Raw genomic sequence first — 26,049 nt, forward strand, 5'->3', positions numbered from 1 at the left:
AGTAAATTAACTGAATAAATGTGTATCAAACTTTGCTGTCTAATATCAAAAAATGCAACTTTTGTTAACTTGCCATTGGAGTACTTTACGTATCTTGCTCTAAATGAGGCCACTATGAAAATTTCGAAAATAAAGACCACATTTACTTTTAATAATTCCTTCTTTTCACTAGTATGTATTTTGTATATTTTAATGGTATTTAAAAATTATTTATGTATTTATTTTGAGAGAGACAGAGACAGAGAATAGGGGAGGGGCAGAGAGAGAATCCCAGGCAGGCTCCATGCTCAGCTTAGAGCCCGACTCAGGGCTTGACCCCATGACCCTGAGAGCATGTCCTGAGCCAAAATCAAGAGTTGGACACTCAACTGACACAGCTACCCAGGCACTCCTTAATGGCATTTTTTATATATGTGTATTGCAGTTGTATCTTCATTGTAAACACTAAATGATATGGATTGAACCTGTAGTCCTACCTAATGCTTTCTCCTATGAAATATATATATTTTTCATGTTAATACAATTACTTGTTTTTACTTTTTGGATCATTTACCTCAAATTTTCTTTTTTTTTTTTTAACTTAGAGAGGCTGTATAACTTAGTAATTAAGAGCATATAGTTTGAAATTAGTCTGCCTAGATTAAAATAAGAATTCTACCTCTTGGGGTGCCTGGGGGGCTCAGTCGTTTAAGCGTCCGACTTCAGCTCAGGTCACGATCTCACGGTCCGGGAGTTCGAGCCCCACGTCGGGCTCTGTGCTGATGGCTCAGAGCCTGGAGCCTGCTTCCAATTCTGTGTCTCCCTCTCTTTCTGCCCCTCCCCCGTTCATGCTCTGTCTCTCCCTGTCTCAAAAATAAATAAACGTTAAAAAAAATTAAAAAAAAAAGAATTCTACCTCTTGATAATTCTTAGAAAAAGAAGTCATCAGACTGTGTATATAAGGTTAGTAAATTTTATACTTTACTGAATGTATCATATATCCTATACTTCAGTTTTAAAAAATTAACGCCTCTCTCCCCCAAGAGTTATACAATGTGGTGACCCTGAGTATGCTGCTGCAGGCAAAATTAAGATTATGTTCTCAGAAGGACATAAGGGAGACTGGACATTGGCTTAGGTATCTAAATATATTTTTCACACTTATTGGACCTTTTGCTGAAGACTGTCAATATTTTTAACATGTAAACCAAAGTTTTAAAATATCACAGTGTTTAATGTAATGTATTTATTCTCATAGGGAAAAAATCAACTTAAATGTGAGAATTTTTTGTATGTCATCTTAATCTGTGGTATAAAAATTATTAAAGATTTTCTTCATATTTGATATTTAGTAGATATTAACTCGATGTCGAAATATCTCAGCAAACATGAAAGCATCAGCTTTGAAAAATAAAATACTGCACATTAATTTTTATTTATACTGTAAGTGAAAACTAAGTGTTTACTTTTTGACTGCTTGTGTCTATGTAGTAGAAGCAACAAATGGTTCTGTAAAGTCATTACTAAAAAGGACTCAGAAAACTAGTTTCCATAAAGTCAGTATCCACTTTGGGTAGTTCTACCTTGATAAATGAGAAGTCAGTAAATAAAATTTATAATAAGTTAAAACATAACCCATATATAAATATATATATATATGTATATATATTTAAGTTTATTTATTCATTTTGAGAGAAAGAGAGAGAGTGTGCACACAGGGGAGGGGCAGAGAGAGAGGGAGAGAGAGAGAATCCCAAACAGGCTCTGCGCTGGCAGTGAGTTCAAGAGCAATGAGATCATGCCCTGAGCCTAAACCAAGAGTTGGTCACTCAACCAACTGAGCCACCCAGGCACCCCTATAACCTATTTTTTTAAGTACTTGCAAATATCTAAATAATTTTTTTGACATTTTATTTTCCTTTCTTTCATTCTATTTTAGAAAAAATGTAAAAATAAGCACCCAAATCTACTTCATTGTTACGGTAAAGCTGTTAGAAAATGGGTGACGGAGGATTGGTTTGCTTTTGTATTAAGTGTCTCGTATAATTTAAAATACACCTAAATAGAATTAGGAACTGGCAACATTTTCAAGAATTTATCTCAGAGTCCGTAAGTTGATTGATGTTCACTTGTTTTTAAAGAAAGTTTGTGTTTTTCTTAACTTAGGTCCATCCTCAGCAGCACCGGCTTCTATTTGAAGTATTTGATGAAAATCGATTGGTAAGTTATGTTGCACTAGTGTGATGCGAAGCCAGGGTATATCTCAGTAGAGCAGAGGAAATACGCTGGGAATCTGTGATGTGAGAGATGACTTGGGGTGGTTATGGAGGCTCTGGGCAAAAAGGAGAGGTGGATACATTTTTTTTTTCCTTCTTGGTGCTACTTTCTACCCTTCCATTCTCCTCCCAGGCACCTCTCTTGATTGCCAGTTCTCACCAGATTACAGTCTTACTCAAGACCTGTTGTGGCAGGTGATGGGATAGCAGGAAAGCTGGCCACATTGTCTTGCCTTCCCTCACCCTCATCCAGCGTGGCCTGATGGGTATGCACAGGCTCTGGGAAACTTCTCCCTGAGCGGCTGCACCTGTGCTTCCTCCTTGCAGTGGATTTCTTCTGTTTCTTGTATGTACTTACATGTCTCATGCCTTCTCCTCTTCCCACTCTTCTGCAAAGGAAGACTGTCCTCTTTACACTGATAAAGCCTCTAAAGGACTGCGAGCTCTTACAGAGGCAAAGAAAAAAAGGGCAAAGTTAAACCTGATTTTATGTTTGTGAAATGATAGTTCTGATTCCTCATCTCCTAAAGACTATCTTGAAGTCCTATCCTTTTCCTAATTTTGTCTCTTAGGAATACTATTTTACATCTTCTCCTTAGCATCTTTTCAAAATGTTTTTAAATTAAATAAATTTTTTTAATGTACATTTATTTTTAAGAGAGAGTGAGCATGCAAGGGTGGGGCAGAGAGAGGGAGATAGAGGATCTGAAGCAGGCTCCACCCTGACAGCAGAGAACCCAGTGTGGGGCTCGAACTTACAAACTATGAGATCATGTCTTGAGCCAAAGTCGGATGGATGCTTAACTCACTGAGCCACCCAGGCATCCCCAAATCTTCTTCTTAGCATCTTACATATATATTTTAAACCTGTAAAATTTGAACATAAAATTTGAACATAAAAAAAGAACAGTGTTATGTAAGGCATATCAGTTATTAAACAGAGGCACCAAAAAAGAAATGTTCACTTCTTAGCTAACTAAGAAACTGGATTTTTAAAATTTGTTTTTAGTGTTGGACTACATGACATGTCTTTTTCCCTCAAGAAATGATAACTATACTACTAATGGAAGATACTGCAATTAAAATATATTAATTAGCCTCATAATAAGCAAAAGGGTGTTTTTATTGCCAAAGGAGACTGATCACTAACTGCAATCTAACTCTTTAAGGCTGAGTGATATGACAGATGTTGAAGATTTGCTTATCAGATATGGTCATATGCAGAAATGTTTGTTTTCTGCTTGTATTTTTGCATTTTCTATAGAATAGAGATTTTTTATTCCTTCTGTCTCTACAGATTTGTTTTCCTTCTAGATGGGGCCAGGTAGAATTTACTATTTGTGTTTTTTAAATCATAAAATAAACATATAGAAAAGTGTATGTAATATAAATCTTTTTTTAAAATAATATGACGAATACCTATGCACTTATGACTCAAGAACTAGAACATTACCAAACTCTACAACCCTCACTTCCCCTCCCCAATCACATCTCCTTTTCTTCCCTCGCACATAGTAGACACTGTCCTGAATATTGTGCTTATCATTTCTTTGCCTTCAAAAATTGTTCATCCTATACATATGTACCCCCTGAGTATAGTTTCCTTTTGCATATTTTTGAATTTATTAAAATAGTATCACTGTGAATACATCCCTCTGTGGTATGTTAACTAAGGTATGCCATTTAGGGTATCAACTCTGTTGGATACTCTGCTCTCAATTAGAAATACAGCTTTTCTCAAGAAGCTCGCTTTACTAGGAAAAGGGAGCAAAAATCATTAGAACAGGGTGGTGTGTGTCATTCTAAGCCACTGATTTGTTGTTAGTCCTAGCAGGTAATAGAAGTATTACCTATTTACCTGAGATGTCATAGAAACTATAGCCATTGGTAGAGTAAGAGGGTTGATTGTATGGCAGTAAATGTCCTGTGCCTCTGTAAATGTCATTTGTGTTTATTCTTGTATAGCATTCACAACAAAATTAAGAACATATCCTTTTCCTAACAAATACTCTTTGGAAATGTACAACAAAGAGCAACGGATAAAATCTTAGGCAGATAATTTCTAGTCCTGTGGAAAATGTCTGTCATATAAGTGACATTTGTTTTGAAAAAGAGTACTCTTGGGTGCCTAGGTGGCTCAGTCAGTTGAGTGTCTGACTTTGGCTCAGGTCACGATCTCATGGCTTGTGAGTTTGATTGAGCCTTGTGTCAGGCTCTGTGCTGACAGCTTGGAGCCTGGAGCCTGCTTCAGATTTGATTTTAGGAATTGGGTCATGTGGTTGTGATTGGGTCATGTGGATTCTGGCAAGTCTGGAATCTGTAGGACAGGGCTAACAGGTTGAATATTCAGGTAAGAGTTGATGTCACAGTCTTCATTCTGAAACCTGTAGGGCAGGCAAGCAAGCTGGAAACTTAGGCAGAGTGTCTATGTTGTAATCTTGAAGTCCAATTGCTTCTTCAGGAAACCTGGCTTTGCTTTTTTTTTTTTAAAAAAAGACCAGCTTTTCAATGTTTATTTATTTTTGAGACAGAGAGAGACACAGCATGAATGGGGGAGGGTCAGAGAGAGAGGAAGGCACAGAATCTGAAGCAGGCTCCAGGCTCTGAGCTGTCAACACAGAGCCCGATGCGGGGCTCGAACTCACGGACTGTGAGATCATGACCTGAGCCGAAGTCGGACACTTAACCAACTGAGCCACCCAGGTGCCCCTGGCTTTGCTTTTTAAGGCCGTTAGCTGATAGCATGAGGCCCATCACATTATGGAAGGTAATCTGCTTTATTCAAAATTTACTGAATTAAGTGGGTTTTTTTTAAATTTTTTAACATTCATTTATTTTGAGAGAGACAGAGACAGAGAGAGAGTGCAAGCAGGGGAGAGGCAAAAAGAGAGGGAGGCACAGAACCTGAAGCAGACTCCGGGCTCCGAGGTGTCAGCACAGAACCGGAAGCTGGGCTCCAACTCACAAACTGCAAGATCATGACCTGAGCCGAAGTTGGTTGCCTAACTGACTGAGCCACCCAGGCACCCCATGAATAAATGTTAATCACATCTGAAACATATCTTCATAGCAACATCTAGCCTACTGTTTGACCAAACAGTTGGGCAAAAGAGCCCAGCCACATTGACACATACAATTGCTCATCACAGTAGACTCTGGCTTTCAAATTTCTAATCAATGATTAGTGTCATCCAGAGTCTATCCCTGACATTTAATCACATTATTTTCTGTGTAGATAATCAATAACCAAACATCTCAGAATGTGGGGTCCTGAGCTTCAATCTAATCCTCAGATATTATGCATTTCATTCCAGAGTATGAAATTCTACAGGACTTGCATAGGTTCCTCCCCGATGAGGGTGTGACCGCTCTCCACCTCTTCTTTTGGAATTGATGCTCCTCTTTTGGAATCTGTTTGGCTAAGGGGCTACATTCTACCCCAGGCTCTCCCCTGAACTGCTGTAATGGTGGTACAGATCCTGTGCAATCCCAGCCCAGAACCAGCAATGCAAATTCTTTAGCCTGTCTGCAGTTTAAACTCAGACTGGCAGGCTGGAAAGTGCATATCATTCTCTTGCCTTACTTTTTCTTGTCTTAAGCCCCCTCTTTGAAAATTTTCAATCATCATTCCTTCCGATCCAGCTGTGGTGCTTTTCAATATTTCTTTAATATTCAATTTAATTTTCTTCAATATTCAGTATTTCCAGTAATAGCTGAATCAACTTTTATTTATTTTTTAACGTACACTTATTTTTGAGGGAGTGGGGAGGGAGGGGCAGAGAGAAGGAGACAGAGGATCCAAAGCAGCCTCCGCACTGTGAGCGCAGAGCCTGTTGCAGGGCTAGAACTCACGACAGTGAGATCATGACCTGAGCCTAAATCAAGAATCGGACGCTTAACCGACTGAGGCATCCAGACACCCCTGGATCAACTTTAAAAAAAAATTCCTGAAAGAAAGCATTAGGCACTCAGAGTAAGTGTGACCATCCATCCATTTAATCTCCTCCCTGGTGTTACTTAGTGTTTACTTGGCGCTGAGCATGAGCCCAGAAATGTCCCAAGAAATGTGTGGCTACGGTCCTCATGGTCTGGAAGCTTGATACCTAGTTAGGGGACATGAAACTGATGCTTCTGGAGAAGCTTACCAAAGAGAAAACATTTATCTAGCCAAATAACTGAGGTTCATTATTTTATATCAACAACCGGAGGAGTTTAACTAGAAGCTTTAGGCCACAGGTATGAGCAGTTAGATCCTATTAATTAGCCTATTAGAAGTGTTTGTTCTTTAAGCTATGAGACCCCTAACTTAATTCAAGAAGAAAAGCTGAAGTCATTTGAAGGCAAAGTGAAAAGATTAGGACTGTTCCTTCTATAAGGAAAGAGGATTATAGGGAATATTTCCTGAAGTCTGTAAAATCGTAAAGGAGGTAGATTATATAAAACCAAAATAATATAATAATTGTATTGCTAAGTTTGCGATTATTGTACACATTCCAAAGCATAGTGCTGTATCATTCTAGTCAGAAATATAATTTCACAAGTTCCGTATTTCTATTTTATCATATCTTAATTGATTAAAAATACTGTTTAGAAGACTGTGATTGAGAACAGATCTATCTTAAGGCATTTTCTTTTTTAAACAAAGTGCAAGTATATGTTTTACATATTTGCTTTTACTTAGGAAAAAATCTTACTTAGAAAAATACAACTTGGGTGTAGTACCATGTGGTGTAAACAACTGAACTATTTTACTTTTCACTCTCCTATGAATGAGTCAGTATATATTTATTACTGGAGTTCCAGCTATAAAATTCAGGTAAGGGGTTTAAATATACCCTAGAGTATTATTTAAAAATAACTTTGTTTCTTTCAAATAGAATACCAAACTTGGTCTATGACATTTGGGGGAGAAATTAAAATATTAAACTTTTATTACCTAGTAAACTGAAAATAAAGTAAAGGTTAAATAAATACAAAGCAGAAAAAATATATATACAAAATCACAAGCTCTTGGAGAACAAACAGTCTACTGTTCTGTACTGTGGGAGCTCTATCAGCAGTAGTAACTAATTCCACCTCGAGGGCAATGCTAGTACTCAAAAATGTAAACAAGTATGGACTTTGTTTATACAAAGAAATATGCAGCTTGGTTTGTATTTCTCTCTAGATATCAAACAGCTACATGGATTGTTTCAACACACCAGTAGAGGCCAGCAAAGAGCTCTTAGAGTTTTCAGAACAGAATTGGCATTGAGATATGTTTATTTGATGTGTTAAATCCTTTTTAGACTTCTTTACTTACCACAACACTCTCTTAAGTGAATGAATTGCAGAGACAGTGGAATAAAATATCTTGTGTGCTCAAACTATATTGGGGTATAGTTTTTCTGTCTAATCTGCATATATTTTTAATGGAATGTTTGCTTAGGCTATTTCTTGGCAGAGTTGTAATAGTCAAAATATAAATGGCATCATTTAAAGACTGTACTACTTGGCTGGAAAAGGCCTTAAAATTACAGGAGAAAATGCTTGGTGACAGCTTCTCTTAAACCTTTCTTTCTCAGACCTATGCTCAATTTTTCAATAGTATTACTAAGCTAATTTTGTATTGCTCTCCTTAAGCTTTCACTTTTTATAAGTAGGGTTTTGGACGCTAAAATACTTATCTATTTGATTTAATGCTAGAGTTTTAATTCAGAACCCCAAAGTTTTAGTATTTCCAAATTTATACAACTGTTTGAATTTACTCATTAAAAAAAACTAACAGAATATATGCCTTTCTACATTAACTGACTTGATGAGATTCCCTACTCTGGCTACTATTTGGAAATTCAATCCTTGATTTGATACTCAATTACATGGGGTTTCATTCCTACCAACTTCCTGTAATTCTATCCTTATGGGTAAAAATATTAGTGGTCAAACTCTGCTGGAGAAAGTATAGGCACTGTGATTCACATAGTTAAATGTTCATTTAGTAGAGCTGGAGTGAAAAAATACTGTTTCAACTTGAAATGCTAGAAGATTGTTGTTCTTGTGTTACTCATTCATGCAAATTGGAGAAGGTATAATTGAAACAAGGTTGGCAGTGTTTGAGGCAGTGTGCTGCAGCTGAGCTCAGCTTAAAGGTCGCTGGAAATCAAGTGCTTTGTAAGTGAAGGCATTTTGACTACACGCGATTCAAAAATATTTGGAAACGTCAGTCTCAGGAATGGGTCGTCTTTTTCTTTCTATGATATCTGGTATCTAAGGTTTTACTTAGGATAAAGACTACTACTTAAGAGCTCTTTTAGGCACCACAAATGATTTTTTCCTTCGATGCAGTGCAGCTGCTTCTAGCCTGTCTCCCGACAGAGATCTTTGTTATGACTTTCAGCCCTTAACATGTTTGGAAATGAGAACAAATGGCACAAAGCTTACGATTGCACTTTGCAGCCAGAAGAAGCAATACTTATCCTTTGTCAGAGACCTCCGGAGATGATCTGGATAACAATGTTCACATGTGCTTCAAAAGACCAACACGGATTTCAACGTCTAACGTTGTTCAAATGAAGCTGACTCCTAGACAGACTGCACTAGCTCCGTTAATACAGGAAAACGTTAAGTCTCAGGAAAGATCATCTGTTCCTTCACCTGAAAACGTTAATAAAAAGAGCAGCTGTCTGCAGATTTCACTACAGCCAACAAGGTACAGTGGATGTCTTCAGTCTAGCAATGTCTTAGCTGATGGTGATGATGCTTCATTTATGTGTGTCTTGAAGGACGGTATTTACAACAATGCTGTGGCTGATAATGAACTGAATGCTGTGAATGATGGTAACCATGTAGGCAGTTCTGCCCTTCGCAGCAGTAGCCTTAGTAACTGTTCCACCAGCGAGAATGGGTCTTACAGCAGCAATGGTAGTGATTATGGATCATGCACAAGTATCACAAGTGGTGGTTCCTACACAAACAGTATCATCAGTGACAGCAGTGGTTATACTTTTCCACCAACTGATGATACTTTTCTTGGTGGAAATTTATCTTCCGACAGCACCTCCAACAGAAGTGTGCCATACAGGAATACTACTCCCTGTGAAATTTTTTCAAGAAGTCCAAGTACCGTTCCTTTTGTCCAGGATGACTTGGAGCACGGACTAGAAATTATGAAATTGCCAGTGAGCAGGAACTCGAAAACTCCACTAAAACGTTGTTCATCCTTAGTCATTTTTCCTAGGAGTCCTTCAAATACCCCACCAACTTCTCCAACAAGTACAGATATTCTTCCGAGCAAAGGATCCTATCAAACCTCACACCAGTTTATAATTTCTCCTAGTGAATTTGCCCACAGTGAAGATGGTCCTGGTGCTAAGGGATTTCTTTCAACAGCTGTCAATGGACTTCGGTTATCTAAAACAATCTGTACTGCTGGAGAAGTAAGAGACATACGACCACTTCACAGGAAGGGCTCATTACAAAAGAAAATTGTTATTGCAAATAACAGTCCAAATCAGACTATCTGTGAAAAGTCATCTGAAGGATATTCTTGTGTTTCAGTGCATTTCACCCAACAAAAAGCACCTACGTTAGATTGTGAAACAGCAAATGGTGATTGTAAACCAGAGATGTCAGAAATTAAGCTTAATTCTGATTCAGAGTGCAGTAAGCTTATGCATAGGACATCTGCACGTTTACCATCCTCCCAAAATGTAGATTACCAAATAAATATCAATGGACAGTTGGAAAGACCAAATTTACAGATCAACAAAAATCATGCTGTTTTACAAAGAAGTATTTCATTGGGAGGAACTTATCCAAATGTTTCCTGTTTATCCAGCCTTAAGCACAATTGTTCTACGGGGGGACCATCGCAATTACTCATAAAGTTTGCATCTGGAAATGAAGATAAAGTTGATAATTTATCAAGAGACAGTAACAGAGATTTCACAAATAAACTATCTAATTCTTTAAAGCATTCTTGTAAGGTAAGTTTCCTTTGGTCTTGGTAAATGTTAATTTATTCTGGAAAAGCTTTATGGACTATTTGGTTAAAATTTATTATAACTTAGCAGTTTTATGTTCTTCCCTGGTCCTTAGCTAGCAAGTGTTTTACAGTCCTAATCTTTGTATTTGTAAATCTGAAGAACCCCCAATAGTTTATAGCCCTATTTGTTATTTTACCAGTGTTGAAAACGTGCATTAAAAAAAAAAAAAAAACTTTCCAAAGTGATTTAGGCCATGACACATTTCTGTTGCATAAAAACAAGCTTTAAATAATAATTTATTTTGTTAACATTTTTACCTTGGTGTATTTTTTTCCTCCAGTAACATGGCATTTTATTATCTAATTCCATATTTTATTCCCACTTTCAAAAATGTTCATTTAGTATTCTTCCCTCCTTAATCATTGTGAAACTAAGTAAAATATAGAATCCTTATTTAAAATATTAAACAATAAAAAGCCTACATAAAAATGTGAAAATGTTGTTGCAAATGAACACAGAGAAAATGTTTCTCTAAAATATATGTATTTATTAGAACATTGATAAAAACTCTTATGCTGCACGTTTAAAGCAGAGGAAAGATAAATGGCATTTGCATTTGTATATAGCCTTAACCACAGGAATTTTGTTTCCACCCGGATTTTCCTTTAGCTACCAGTTAAGACTGCCTTCTAAAATTTAACTCAGTCTTTCAACAATATTGAATTTTAAATTTTATATTTTTTGAATTTGGTTTCAATTGCTAGGCATTTCCCATACTTTTCTAGTTACTTTATTAATTTGTTATTTTGATAATTTTGTTTATTATATTAGCAATTTAACTCTAATGAATCTTAACCAAAACAGTTCTTTGTATAATTGAGTCTTTCCAAAGTATTTGAACTTAAATAGATTTTCCAAAGTATTTGAACTTAAGTAGATTTTTAAAATTTTCTGTATTTGTAAAGTCTTGCCAGATTCCAGGAAATTAAAATTTTTTTCTGGCTAAACCAATTCTAGATGACACTACATAATAGTTTAGGGGGGAAAAAACCCTTAACTGTTTATCTGTGTTTATATAACACTCAATATCTACATTAAAAAAATTTTTTTAAACATCTGGACAAAGAGGTTTAGGTAAATAAAATATCAAGTAGTTGATAGTTTTCTCTCTTTTGAAATCTCATAAATAAAATGCCCAGAGGTTAATATAAACAACTACTTTATTGAAGATGAATAAAGATTAGATTTCCAGTTCTGACCTATGTTTTAGGATTATTTCATTTATGGAACTTTAAAAAAAACAACTTTTAGATTATAATCCATCAAACTGTTTTGCCCTCAAAAGAAAGCAATGAAGTGACACTATAAAGAAACATATTAATAACTTGCTAATTGAATTGTACCTTGTAAACTTATTATACATTTAATGAAATAATTAATCTGAAAGGAATAATTAACCTCAAAATATTTGTGAATAAATATATTTATAGAAATAGCCTTAAAATAGTTTATTTTTGCGGTAATGTTATAGTTTGTTATTAATGATGCTTTTGAAAAAGAGGTATTTTTAATGTTTTTTAATAAAGTGTGACTAAATGCCTTTTGCATAGCTAAAAATATACACTTCTATTAGTTTTATTTAATTTAGGTAAGCTAACTTAAATATTTTTTTTGTGACAGCCAAATGTCTAGCTTTGTGCAGATTCTATTTTTTGTTGGGATTATTGGATTATAAATAGTTCGTAAGTGTGCAGTTTGGTGGAGAGCTTTAAAGTGTCCCTCCATTTAATATTTATGAAACAACTCTTTATAAAAGTATTGGTAAGCAACCTAGTGACCATTAAATTCAACATATACTAGATCTAAATTGATCTAATTGATTGGTAAGGGTTGTTTTACGAGGAAAATGCTAGTGTTGTTTTTTCTAAACTTAGCAGTGGCAACAATAATGGGTTTTAGAAATAATCCTGTGTTTATCAATAATTATATATTAATCTAATTATAGTGGTATATTGTAATTCATTTATAAATAAACAGCTCCCAAAATATTTCCCATGACTCCGGTTAGTCTGGGTTAGTATTCTGATATGCTGAGTCTGGATTCACATTTAACAAGTTGATATTAGAGTAGCATTTAGTAATGTCAGCTATCTGTACTGAGCAGCCATGAAATTAAATCACTGCTTTGGTCAGGGACCCTGGTTTCTAAAGCACTGACAGTCTACGGATTCTTTTCTTATGTGTTTAGCTACTAGTCTCTAGCAGCATAGTATCCAGTTTCCAGTTCTCTACAATAACAGCTCATTAATGGCTAATTTTTAAAATCTACTGAGAACTTTTTCCTGTATCTGCAACAGGGCTCTGTTCTGTGTTTACAATAGAATGAAAATGGGACTTTGTAGTCTGCATGATAATGTTTATTTTATTCATTTGCTATCAAAGAACATAACAATAACCAGCATGTGTTTATTATATATACTTTCTGAAATAATGACTTTTGATCTGAAAGTAGATATTTGATATTTTCACATGGTGTGTAATATTTTGTCAGCTCAGTCAAGAAGTAGTTTTTATCTAGTTACCAAAATTACTCTTCATATTTCTAAGCTCTATATAATGGTTTACTCATTATTATTTTATTTTTTCCTACCTATTGTTTTCTAAATCTCCCATGTTATGTTGTAAGGATGCTCAGAGATTTTGTTACCCTAGTATTTAAAATACCTTAGCATTTTGCCCAAGTTTGTACATGTCCTCATTCTTCACATACATGCATGTTTTTTATCCCATACTTTGGCTTTATGTTTTATTCTCTTTGTTATAAAATTTTTTCTTCATTTTCTGTTGCTTCATCCCAGGGAGGTAAATTGTTCAAGCCTAGTGTAATAGAACTTTAAAAAACTATGTCTTAATTATTTCAAAAGCGTTTAACACTAATCTCAAGATTAGACATTTCAACAATTTATTTACTTGTTCTTACTAAAATAAGTGTTTTAAATATATATTTGTTTTAGAGTTCCATTTTTTTCTCTGCCCTTATTAACTCCAGCAGAATATTTAGAAACATTTGGTTAAATTTATTTTGAACAACACTGAAACTTTCCTATAAAATCCAATATGGTTTATAAACATTGACTCTAAAGCCATGATGCAACATTGTGAGTGACCAGTCTTAGAAATTTGGTAAGAAATGTATGCTTGTGAATGTATAGCTCTTAGAACTGAGAAGCTGTAATGTTAACTTCAGAGTTGTTTAGGGAGCTGAATTGTTTGCTTCTGAAACACTTTCTACTTCTCCATAGATATGATTTCTTTAATCCATTCATCTAGCACACAGCTGAGTGCCTACTCTTTGCCAGGCACTCACCCAAGCCCTGGGAATAAAAGATAATAAAATATAGTCTCGACTTGAGGGAACTCCCATGCTCGTAATAGAGACACACTGGTAAACAAACAAACAAGCAGAAATTCAGTCTAATATGTGATGTGCTAAAATAGAGGTGTGTATGAGAAAGTAAAAAAGGTGCAAGAATTCTTGTCTGGAGGAGATGACCTGGTTGGTAGAGAAGGCTTCACAGAGGTGGTGACATTTGAGCTGAGTCTTGGTAGGTGAGTTGGAGTTCACCAGGCAGAGAAAGCAAGGATATTCTAGAGCAAGGATCACCAGTCTCAGCACTGTTGACATTTTCGGCTGTATACTTTTTGTTGTGGGGGCACTGCCTTGTGCCTTAGGTGTTCAGCAGCATCTCTGGCCTCCACCCACTAGATGCCAGTAGCACCCCTCTCCTCTAGTTGTAGTAATCAAAAAATGTCTCCGGATATTGCCAAGTGTCCACTAGGGGCAAAACTGACCTCTGTTGAGAATCATCGCTCTAAGCAGAAGCAGCTGCACTTACAAGGCTAGAGGCATGAAAGGGTCACACCGTAAATAGTTCAGTGTGAGTCAAGCACAGGGAGTCCAGGGATGTAGGAGGAGATGATACACTAGAAGTGGGTTGGACTTTCATTGGGTGTAGTACCTCGTGCTGAAGAGAAAACAGGGTGTCTCTTGCTCACTGACAATAGTTAGGCAAAGGAAATCTATCTGAGAGTGTATGATGTGCTCATTTTTATGTTTTTAGATGATAAATTCTTACAACACCGTGGATTATAAATGAACCAAAGTATCTTAATTTGGATGACTAGGTGAATGGTGATGTCATGAACTAAGACAGAGAATCCAGGAGAAAGACAGGTTGGGAGGGCCAAGAAGAAATCAGGCATTATTAGGCTCATGTATTAAGAGGGTGGTATTAAGTGTGTTAAGTGCATATGTTAAGTGCTGCTGTCAAGTAGGGCTGTTGGAGATACAGAATCAGGATTCAGGAGAGAAGAGAGAGCTGGAAATGTAGCTTGGGAGTTACCAGTTAGTTAAGGCCTTAGGTAAGGATGAACTAAAAAGCACAAAAGTGAGTTGGGAGTGGGTGGTAAATCAGAATTCTGGGGACCACCAGCTTTGGGAAGACAGTGGAAGAAGGAATAATCAGGAGACTAAGAAAAGAGCCACTGGAGGGACAGAAAGGCCAGGAGAGCAGGGAAGCCCAGAAGTCAAGGGAAAATTCAAGGAGGGCAACATATAGCATCACAGAGCCTATGCATTCACTGATGTGGCAGTTAGGAGTTCCTTGGTGACTTTAGCAAGAGTGGGTTCAGGAGGATAGTGTGAAAGCCTGGTTGAAGAAAGAATGCAACAGGTAAGGAAACAGAAAGACTTGTTCAATGTCATAAAAGAGGCATGAGTTAGTGTAGGCACAATATGTATTTAATGGCTTGTATAAAGAAGACATGGTATTGGGTGGATGTAAATGCACGAGACAAATTCTCTGTCCATGAGGATATTACAGCCTGTTCTCTAGGGGGGGGAAAGGCTTATATCTCTGTTCTTTTACCTTTGAACCACAGAATAAGTGAACATGAGCAGTGAACCAGAAATGGAGATTCAGTAATCTGAGATGAAAGAACACATTAGAAGAGAAAACTTAATGCTGCCTATGAATAGTCACAGCTCATTTTGAACAGCGTTATTCTTAACTTTCTCATCACTCTCTGTACCACCAAAAAGGAGACAAAACAAACACAGAGATTCCACATAGAAAGCAAGTCAGGGTTGAAGGTCTGTTGCTACACGCTACTTGGAAAATAGGCATTTCTGTCTTTCTGTCACAGGCTTCTTCCAGGATACGTAGCCCACCATGTCCTAGGAGTTGTGAGGACTCACTCTTCTGGGTTCTCTCTCCCTTTGCATTTGGTCACAGTGAACTGGCGAGACCGGGAGAAGTCAGGACCAGGACCAGGACCAGGCAGAAGGGGCTAGGCAGAGTCCCTGCATGTGGCCAGCCTGTGTGTTGAGGTCAGCAGGGTGGTTAGCAGGAGTGAATGAATGCTAAGAATGGGAACCAATGATCTTGTCGGCATATCCAGGAAATACCTGAAGTATTGCTCAAGTGTGTGGTTCAGAATTCTTTGTTTGCCATGTGTGAGACCAGAAGACTATAATCAGATGAAGACAGACACTTAGCAGTAGAAGAAAGCATGTCAAAACAAGAGGTGAGAAAATCTGTCCCAGCTCAGTGAGATATTTTAGGGAAGACTTTCAACATGGGAACAATTGTTGAAAAGCAATTTTACCTACACTGAGATTTAATAAAACTTCTTAGATATAACTAGAGCAGATCTGAGCATGTGTAAGGCTAAGCAGGTACCTGGCTTATGCACGTTGTAGTTCAGTTCATGGTCTAGTAACAACAAAGAACTTCTTGACCAAGTAAATCCATGATGTTTCTAGTTAGGCTCTAGGATATCTATGGAGGTGACAGGCAGGGGGAACATCAGGCTTTCTCTTGATGCAGGTGTATTACAAAACCATAACACTGTGAAACATTTTGTGATTTTCCATAATAGAAAAATATTACCAGGCAAAAACCAATTTACATCAAGTGTATTTGTGGCACAACGGACAATGTCTTTTAAATTCAGTTGTTTGTTAAGTACAGAAACATTCTTAACATATTTTTTTAAGCTTTTGTCCCCCTTACAAAAGCTGAGTGTGTAACATTTTATGTTATAGCTAAAATAATATTATTCAAGACTACTTTCCTTTTTTCCCTTTCTTTCTCACACTTTTGTTGGCAAGCTGCCTTCTAATGCTTTGAAGATTGCAATTGGAAAATGCCTTAAGTTGTCAGTTGGACCAGTACTTCTCAAATTTTCATGTGCATATACATCTCCTGAAGATCTTATTAAAATGCAGATTCTGGTTCTGTAGGTCTGGGATGCCTGATAGTACTATATTTCTAACACGCTTCTAAGGCCTATCAATACTGCTAATTTCTCAAACATAATTTGAGAAGACCATTCTCTTATGAGAACAGTAATACAATTAAAAAAAATTTTTTAACATTTATTTATTATTGAGAGACAGCATGAGCAGGGGAGGGGCCAAGAGATGGGGAGACCCAGAATCCGAAGCAGGCTCCAGGCTCTGAGCTGTCAGCACAGAGCCCGACGCAGGGCTCAAACTCACAAACCGCGAGATCGTGACCTGAGCCGAAGTCAGATGCTTAACCGACGGAGCCATCCAGGCACGCCAACAGTAATACAGTTTATAGTTGACGTATCCAATGAGTCCTTCTCCCACTTTTACATAAAGCAGAGCTAGAAGTATACTGTGGCCAGGGCCAAAATAATTTGCAAAGAATTTTAAATCTACTTAGGCTTTAGACTCATTATTGACTGAGACCATGTAATATAGAAGAGATTGTTTGGACCAAGAAACGTTGAAGAGCAAGGTTGCCTACCTGTCTTATAAAAGACCTTTGATATGACTCTGACAGAATTCTAACTATTAAATTTTTCCAGGATTACATTTTAGTTTCATTTAAGACTTTAAAACTATTAGTCTATAATGTTTGGAATTATACTTAAAGAAGTCTCTTGAATTTATAATGGCTGTAATTCTGGTTATGTTGTTCTTAAAATTGTCGCATACATTAATTTTTTCCCTCTTGGCATGAGATTTGAAAAATACTCAATTTAAATGTTATATGTTTCTTAAATGTTTTGGCTTTTTCAAGCAGTATATTCTCTCTTTCTCTTTGTAAACATTTTTAATGTTTTCAATATACTTTTCTGTACAGTGTCAGGGTACTACTAAGAATTTTTTTTAAATATTTATTTATTTTGAGAGAGAGACAGAGAGAAAGGGAGAGAGCACTTGCTAACAGGGGAGGGGCAGAGAGACACAGAGAGAGAGAGAGAGAGAGAGAGAAAGAGAGAGAATCCCAAGCAGGCATCGCGCTGTCAATGCAGAGCTAGGTACTGGGCTTGATCTCACAAACTGTGAGATTATGACCTGAGCCGAAATCAAGAGGCAGACGCTTAACCGACTGAGCCACCCAGGTGCCCCACTAAGAATTTTTTAAATATTACACTGGCCTAATGTAATGAATTGAAACACTATATATAATCAGTGCTTACTTATGAACTGTTCTTTTGATAACTCTATAAGGAGAAAATGTAGAAATCATTTATATATAACTTTGTAATGCTTAAAAGTATATATTACTTCTTAATTATGAAGCAGTACATTAAAATCTTAGAAACTGCCCTTCCTTTGGAACAGTTTAAGAAATCTTATCGGTAGCTAGGTTTTTGTAGACTTTGTAGCTGTTCTTGGCTTAGCCTGCTTTTAGGGAACCAAATAAGATATTAAACATTTCGGGTAAGAAATGGGGAAAAGGAAGCATAGCAAGAAAATAGTTAAAGAAAGGGAGATAGAAATAGATGGGCAAGCAAGCAGATAGACAAATGTAAATTTTCTAGAATTGATCAGAGAAGAATTCTAGAGAAAGGATTAAACAAATGGGTAATCTTTTCTTGGTTCTACTTTACTCAATTGTAATTCCCTAAGTCAGAGACTTTTTGGCTTATCCATTACTATATCCCCAGTACCTAGAACAATGCATTACTCAAAACAGACGCTCAATAAATATTTATTAAATTAATGACCAAAACTCAGAGACCCTTTGGGAGAGTAGAGATGACTGTAGAATCCTGATAGATGAGGGTGACCAGACAGCCTTGTCCAAATAGATAACCAAACTAGGATATTTAAGAGATGACTGTAATGATGAGTGGGAACTACTTGATGCTTCATCCTTTGCATGAAAGAGTGGCACTCTTAAATGAATACCTTGTCCCTGGGGTGGATGCCAATGGAATATTATGATCGTGACTCAAGGATTAGTTTCCACAGTAGAGTCTGATTCATAGCCTACATATCCCATGAACTGGTATCGTAGAACTATGTGGCTGGATGGAGGCTCAGATCAAGTTTTCTGAAAAGAAGATTGAATGGGCCAAAACTTGTATTTTAACAAAGGCTGTTTGACCAACTTTAAATTTATCATTGTTTAGTAAAATGATTTCATCCCAAACGATGTGAGATCTAGATTCTCAGAGTTGTTCCTGGGGTTTCAAGTAACTGTTTTAGCTAAGAATGACCTTTACCTTTTGTACCGAGGCTGAAAGACTGAACCCTCTTAAACAGTCACAGAGCTTACTGGAAACTAAAGTCATCTTCAAAGCAAATGAGTTTAACAAGTATTTATCGGAAATAGAATACGTGCCTGCCCTAAGTGGCAAATATTATTCCTGACTTTGAAGAATTTACAATTTAGATGAGAAGACAGCATAATCTATTAAAAAAAAAAAACAAGTAGAATGCAACAGTATAATATATAATAACATCCATAGACCTACGTTAGGCAGGTGAGCACCTAAATCCTGATATACGTGATTGCCTATATAATTTTTATCAAGATAATACATGTGCCTGTGTTAAAAATCAGGTTAATTTCTTTGAAGATTTCCTTTCTGCCTTTTTCTCTGCGTTTTCTTTTCCTAGAATTCCTATGAGCCAAAGTTTGCATCTCTTGCATTGCTCTTAAAATTTACTGTTCTCTCCTGTTTTCTGTTTCTTTGACTCCTTTTTTACTTTCTGGAAGACTTCCCCCAAGTTTCCCTCTCTTCTTAACTTTAAAATTTTGGTTATTTTAATTTCTAAAGTTCTGTCTTTGTTTCTGATTATTCCCTATTCTTATTCTTGTTTTATAAATACAATCTCTTATTTCTTTGAGAATATTTTACTTCAAGTTCTTTTTCTAAGTTTTGTTGCGAGTGCTATAGTGTCTCTTGTTCCTTTGGGTCACTTTGCTGTTTTTGTTTTTCATTTCTCTTTGTTATTGAACATTTTCCTTCAGGTGTCTGGTGAACCTTGGCTGTTTGTTCATATTTCAGAGTGAGTCACGACCAAGTGATCAGGAGGCTCTGTAATTGTGTGGCCTTTAAACTGGGAGGCTTCATCATTGGGAGACTTCTGACTGTCAGTATCTAGAGGTCTTTTCTCAGAGGCTAGTGTGTTTCCCCACAGAGAAAACTTCACATGATTGCCCAGTTATGTTCTATAGTGATAAACTATGGTTTTGATAAACTTGATAAACTATGAATGAAGGTGATTGTTTTAGTTTCTGAAACTGAGTTAGTTCAGGGTAAAACCATGCCTTAAAAGTGATATTTACTTACTAAATCCGTAAGGTACTGTAATTAATTTAGTTAAATTACAGTGAGGTACCTGATTTTCATACCTTTGTCTGAATATACATTGTGTATATTATAGAAGTGAAGATTCTTCCAGAAAGACTAACTTAAACCTTCTTTGTAATGGAATATGTGGTTTCCTTAACATATTTCCTAACCTTTTGCATTCTTGGCAATCTATTTAAATGTAATACACATGATTATCACCCTGAGTAAGACAATAGATCTATTAAAAATGTGTTTGGATAGAGGACAAAAGGAAGAGGTGATGGTCATGGCCTCCTAATGGAGTGTAATATTGGATGCTCACTGTCACTTGAATTTGAAATGTTAACTATGATTTTTTTTAACTTGGAGAAAATCCTGTTATATCGTTTTTAAAACTCTTAACCCTATATCTGTGAAAGCTTAAATCAGTTAACATCATATTGTATATCACATTTCAAAAAAATCTCTGAGACAATGAGTATCTCCGTATTAGAAATAAGGGAACAAGTTCAGGAAAGTTAAAATGATTTACTCAAGATCGTAAATTTAGTAAATGTCATATTTAGACCCAAACTCAGCTCTGTTATATATTCTAAAGCACTTTTCTACTACATCACTAGCCAAGGACTTTCATCCCACCGTGCAGCGGGGGAATCTACAGGATAAAGCTGGTTGGGGCAGGTTATTCTAGTAAAAATAGCATCATAAAGAAAAAAAAAAAAAAAGAAGAAGAGTTGTCTAAAGGAAAGTTTCCACTTGAGCTGACTGCCGTCTGATGAGTAACTTTTACACTCTGACAGAGTCCGGGTCAAGTCCTTTCTTATTGCCATTGTTGAGTGAAAGCTAAGTTTGGGGATTATTATTTAAACACGTTATTAGACAACCAGTGTATCTTTCAAATATTTCTTTTTCTATTCTTCTGACTTGTGACCTGACACTGTTAATGACTTTGCTCTTTCTGATTAATTTTATTGATCAAATAACACATACTGTGTGTTTCTATCTCCTTTAACACTGTTTATGAGTTTCCTTATATTCTTTTTCTTCAATAACCATTATAAACTACCTAAAAGATTGTAAACTACCTATTTTTTTCAATTATTTTTAAGCTTTTTATTAAGGAAAATTTCAAACACATACAAAAATATAAAGAATAATACAATGAGCCCCTTGGGCGCCCCCAGTAAGCTCCTACTTTCATTAGCAACATGTTGTCGATCATGTCATCCATATTCTCCCCTCCTTTTTTTTCCTGGATTTTTAAAAAGTAAATCCCATGAAACATATAATTTTACCATAAACACTTCAGAGTGCAACTGTAATGGATTAAGGACCTTTTAAATATATAAAGCTACTGTGCAATTTCACACTTAACAAAATTAACACTAGTTCTAAAACTGTTTTGACTGGATCTCTACCGAAGGCATTGAGGTCATTTTAGTAATGACATAGCTTAAGATGGGTACATCTCCTTTAACTTGCGTCTGTCTAATTCTTCATCTATTTTATGATGTTCATTTCGCTTTGGGGCTGAGCATGTCAATTATTTGTCATGGGATTTTCTGTTTCTTTAATCAGATAATTTTTGATAATATATTTGTTACCAATAAAACTGAGGTTTTCCCTTTGGAACCTAGAACTAAAAGGTTATTGTTAGGAGCTGGAGTTTATCACCTAAACTACACCTTACCTCCATCTTAATCACCACAAATCTGCATTTAGGGTTTAAACATCTAGGATACCCACCTTCCTCATCCCTGAGTAGAGTGAAAATGTGCACTATAATGAATTAGTTATATTAATTCCTCTTATTCTTGTTATGCTTTTCTGAGTCTTAATTTCATGTTTATGAAATATGAAATTTATGAAACTTGGCAGAGTTGTCTTGAGGATGGAAAATTTCATATCTGTTTGGCAGATAGTTGGTTCTCAGTAAAAGGGAGCTATTATTATCTACCTTACAATATTGTGAGAGTACATGATGGTGCACTGTAAACTATAAAGTACCACAGTGTGTAACATATTTTGTTGTTTTATATATGTACAAACAGAATCATATATAAATTTAAGAATCCAAGTTAACAGTTAAGTAATAGGAAATACATGAAAAGAACACAATAGAAAGCACAGTTGATTCTTAAACAACGTAGGGGTTAGGGGCACTGATCCTCCCTAGCCACCATGCAGTTGAAAATCTGCGTATAACTTTTGATTCCTCCAAAACTTAACTACTTACAGTATACAGTAAATAGTCAATTCTCAATAAATAGTATATTAACACATATCTTATATGTTATATATGTTGTATACTGTGTTCTTACAGTAAAGTAGGCTATAGAAAAGAAAATGTTATTGAGAAAATCATAAGGAAGTGAAAATACAGTACTGTACTGTATTTATCCAAAAAATTCCACACTTAAGTGGACCTGTACAGCTCAAACCCATGCTGTTTAAGGGTCAACCATGGAAAATACAGACTAGAAATCTGGGGAAGGACTTCTTCATAAGACTCTAAATCAAAGATCAAGGTATATTTTCAAAGGAATACAGTATTTTTCAAAGTCCTATCACAAATTAAAGCACAATTCTTTTTCCTTATACTCAATTTTGATTATGCATATTCTTGGAGAAAAAAAACACATCAATATTAGATGTACAAAAGAAATAAATAAGACCTATACAGCAAATTAGCAGAAGGAGATAATTAGCAGTTAGGAAGTCCTATATGTTGGCCACAAGCCACTCCTTATGCAACAAATGGTAGTTCTAAAGAAGGCGGCCCTATTACTTTTTATCCCTCATTGAAAATAGTGACTCAGACACTATTTTATTGACTTTATGTCATTGTTAGAGTCAGTTTCTAGCCATAAGATGATAGGTTCTTTCTCTTCAGTTTGTAAACTAAAGAATTCCAAATCTCTCAATACATGTTGTTTTCATTTAATAGACTTTATTTTTTAGAGAAGTTTTAGGTTCATAGCAATAATAGGCAGAAGGCGCAGAGATGTCCTATATACTCCCTACCCTGAAACATGCAGCCTCCCCATTATCAATATCCTCCATCAGAGTGATACATTTTTACAATTAATGAACCCATATTGACATATCATTATCATCCGGAGTCTGTAGTTTAATTTAGCTTTCACTCGTGGTGGTATACATTCTATGGGTTTGGACAAATTTATAATGGAATGTGTCTATCCACCATTATACTATCATACAGAGTAGCTTTATTGCACTAAAAAACTTTGCCTCTTCATCTCTCCATCCCCTAACCCCTAGCAACCAGTGATCTTTCTACCATCTTTATAGTTTTGCCTTTTCCAAAATTTCATATAATTGAAATCATATAGTATCTTGTCTTTTCAAATTGGCTTCTTCCACTTAGTAATACTCATTTAAGTTCCCTCCATTTCTTTTCATGGCTTGATTTTTTTTTCTTTTTCTTTTAGTACTGAATAATGTTCCATTGTCTGAATGTACCTTAGTTTATTTATCCATTCACCTACTGAAGGACATCTTGGTTGCTTCCACATTTTAGCAATTGTGAACAAAGCTGCTATAAATATCTGTGTGCATGTTTTTATTCAGACTTAAGTTCTCAACTCTTTTGGGTAGATACCAAGTAGTATGATTGCTGAATCATATGGTAAGAGTAAGTTTAGTTTTTTTAAGAAACTGCCCAACTATGTTCCAAAGTAACTGTACTGTGCTATTTTGCCATCCTACTGTCAGTGAATACGAGTTCCTGTTGCTCCACATCCTTACCAGCATTCAGTGTCATCAGTGTTCTACATTTTGGCCTTTCTAATATGTGTGTAATGATATCTCATTATTTTTTTAATTTGCATTTCCCTGACAACATATGATGTGGCACATCTTTTCATATGTTTATATGCCATCTGTCTATCTTCTTCGGTGAGGTGTCAACGTCTTTAGCCCATTTTTTAGTTGACTTATTTGTTTTCTTACTGTTGAGTTATAAGTGTTCTTTGTATATTTTGGATAATAGTCCTTCAGCAGATATGTCTTTTACAAACATTTTCTCCCAGCCTGTGACTTGTCTTTTCATTCTCCTGACAGTGTCTTTTGCAGAGCAGAAGATTTTAATTTTAATGAAATCAGCTTATCAATTATTTCTTTCATAGATAATGTCTTTGTTATTATATTTTAATCATTGCCAAACCCAAGATCATCTAGGTTTTCTCCAGTATTATCTTGTAAGAGTTTTATAGTTTTACATTTTCTATTTAGGTTTGTGACCCATTTTGAGTTAATTTTAATGGAGAATGTAATATCTGTGTCTAGATTCATTTTTTTAGCATGTGAATATCTAGCCATACCAACATCATTTGTTGAAGAGACTGTCTTTTCTCCATTGTATTGTCTTTGCTTTTTTGTTTAAGATCATTTGACTGTTTATGTGAGTCTATTTCTGGGCTTTCTATCTTGTTCCATTGAGCTATTTGCCTAGCCTATTTTTTTTAGGTTTATTTCTTTGAGACAGAGAAAGCGGGGGGGGGGGGGTGCTTCAGTGGGGGAGGGGTAGAGAGAGAATACCAAGAAGGTTCCATGCCCAACATGGGGCTTGAACTCATGGACCATGAGATCACGACCTGAGCTGAAATCAAGAGTTGGACGCTTAACCAACCACCCAGGCGCCCCAGAGCTAGTTACCTATTCTTTTACCATTACCACACTGTCTGGATTATTGTAGTTTAATAGTGAGGTGGTGTCATTCCTTCAATTTTGTTCTTGTTCTTCACTGTTTTGTTGACTGTTCTGGGTCTTTTGCCTCTACATAAACTTTAGAATCAGTTTTTGAAAATTCACAAAACAACTTGCTGGGATTTTGGTTGGGTTTGCCTTGAATCCATAGATCAAGTTGGAAAGAACCAATGTTTTGACAGTGTTGAGTCTTGCTGTCTGTGAACATGGAATATCTCTTTATCTATTTAGTTATTCTTCATGCATCAGTCTTATAGTTTTTCATATAGATCTTATACTTGTATTTTGTTAGGTTTATATTGAAGTATTTCTGTTTGGGGGATGCTAATATAAATGATACTGTGGTTTTAATTTCAAATTCTACCTGTTAATTGCTAGTATATGGGAAAACAATTGACTTTTCTTGTATCTTGTGACCTTGCTATAATTGCTCATTAGTTCAAGGAATTTTTTTGTTCAGTCTTATGGATTTTCTACAAAGACAGTCATATCATCAAAGACAGTTTTGTTTCTTCTTTCTCAATCTGTATATTTTTTATTTCCTTTTCTTATTATATCAACTAGGACTTTCACTACAATGGTGAAAGGGTAGTAAGAGGGGGCATCCTTGATCTTAGTGGGAAAGCTTCTAGTTTTTCACCAGTTAGTATGATGTTAGATGTAGGTTATTTGTAGATATTCCTTGTCAAATTGAGGAAGTTCCCCTCTATTCTTAGTTCAGTGAACACTTTTATTATGGATTGCTGTTGGGTTTTGTAAAATTTTTTTTTCTGCACCTATTAATATGATCTTGTAATTTTTTTCTTTTTTAGCCTGTGGATATGATGGATCACAATAATTGAGTTTCAAATGTTGAAATAATTTTGCATACCTGATATAAATCCTACTTGGCTATGATGTATGACTCTTTTTATACACTGTTGGAGTCAGTTTGCTAATATTTTGTGGAAGCTATTTACATCAGTGTTCATGAGAGATAACACTCTGTTGGTTTCCTTTCTCGTAATGTCTTTCCCTAATTTTGGTTTTATGGTACTTCTAGCTTCATAGAATGAGTTACGAAGTACTCCCTCTGCTTTTGTTTTCTAAAAGAGATTATAGAGAATTGGTATAATTTCTTCCTTCAGTATTTGGTAGAATTCACCAGTGAACCCATCTGGGCCTGGTGCTTTGTTTTGGAGCATTATTGATTATTGATTCAATTTCTTTTATAGGTATAGGCCTATTCAAAGGGTCTATTGATAGTTGTTTAAGATATCACAGTTTTCACTAATAGCAATATTTTCCTTTAAATGAGTTTATGATATTTGAAAACATTAAATACCTTACTTTGTAAAAATTGTTATAATGTGGTTTTTATTTTATTCTTGATCTTTAGGAATCAAATGATCTTCTATTATCTCTATTTTTTAATGTTTTTAACAAAATATTACACTTACAAAAGGAAAAAACATATCCTGGTATCCCCACTTATCTTT

General features: G+C 35.6%; 1 protein-coding gene across 6 annotated transcripts in view; it reads left to right on the plus strand.

The window, feature by feature from the left end:
• The window catches only part of NEDD4 (NEDD4 E3 ubiquitin protein ligase), a 136,401-nt gene that overhangs the window by 48,296 nt on the left and 62,056 nt on the right, over positions 1-26,049 (plus strand). For 3 of the 6 annotated variants that reach the window (XM_027067312.2, XM_027067314.2, XM_053223989.1), the window contains one exon: positions 2,146-2,199. The exons of 2 other annotated variants lie outside the window; for them this stretch is intronic. In XM_027067312.2, coding sequence (XP_026923113.1) covers positions 2,146-2,199 — 54 coding nt within the window. Of the gene's footprint in view, positions 1-2,145; positions 2,200-2,902; positions 10,220-26,049 lie in introns of those variants that run through there. One more of the 6 variants, XM_015078701.3, reaches the window with a different exon arrangement.

Source organism: Acinonyx jubatus, chromosome B3, assembly GCF_027475565.1.
Source record: "Acinonyx jubatus isolate Ajub_Pintada_27869175 chromosome B3, VMU_Ajub_asm_v1.0, whole genome shotgun sequence".
In the NCBI taxonomy this organism is placed as follows: Eukaryota; Metazoa; Chordata; class Mammalia; order Carnivora; family Felidae; genus Acinonyx; species Acinonyx jubatus.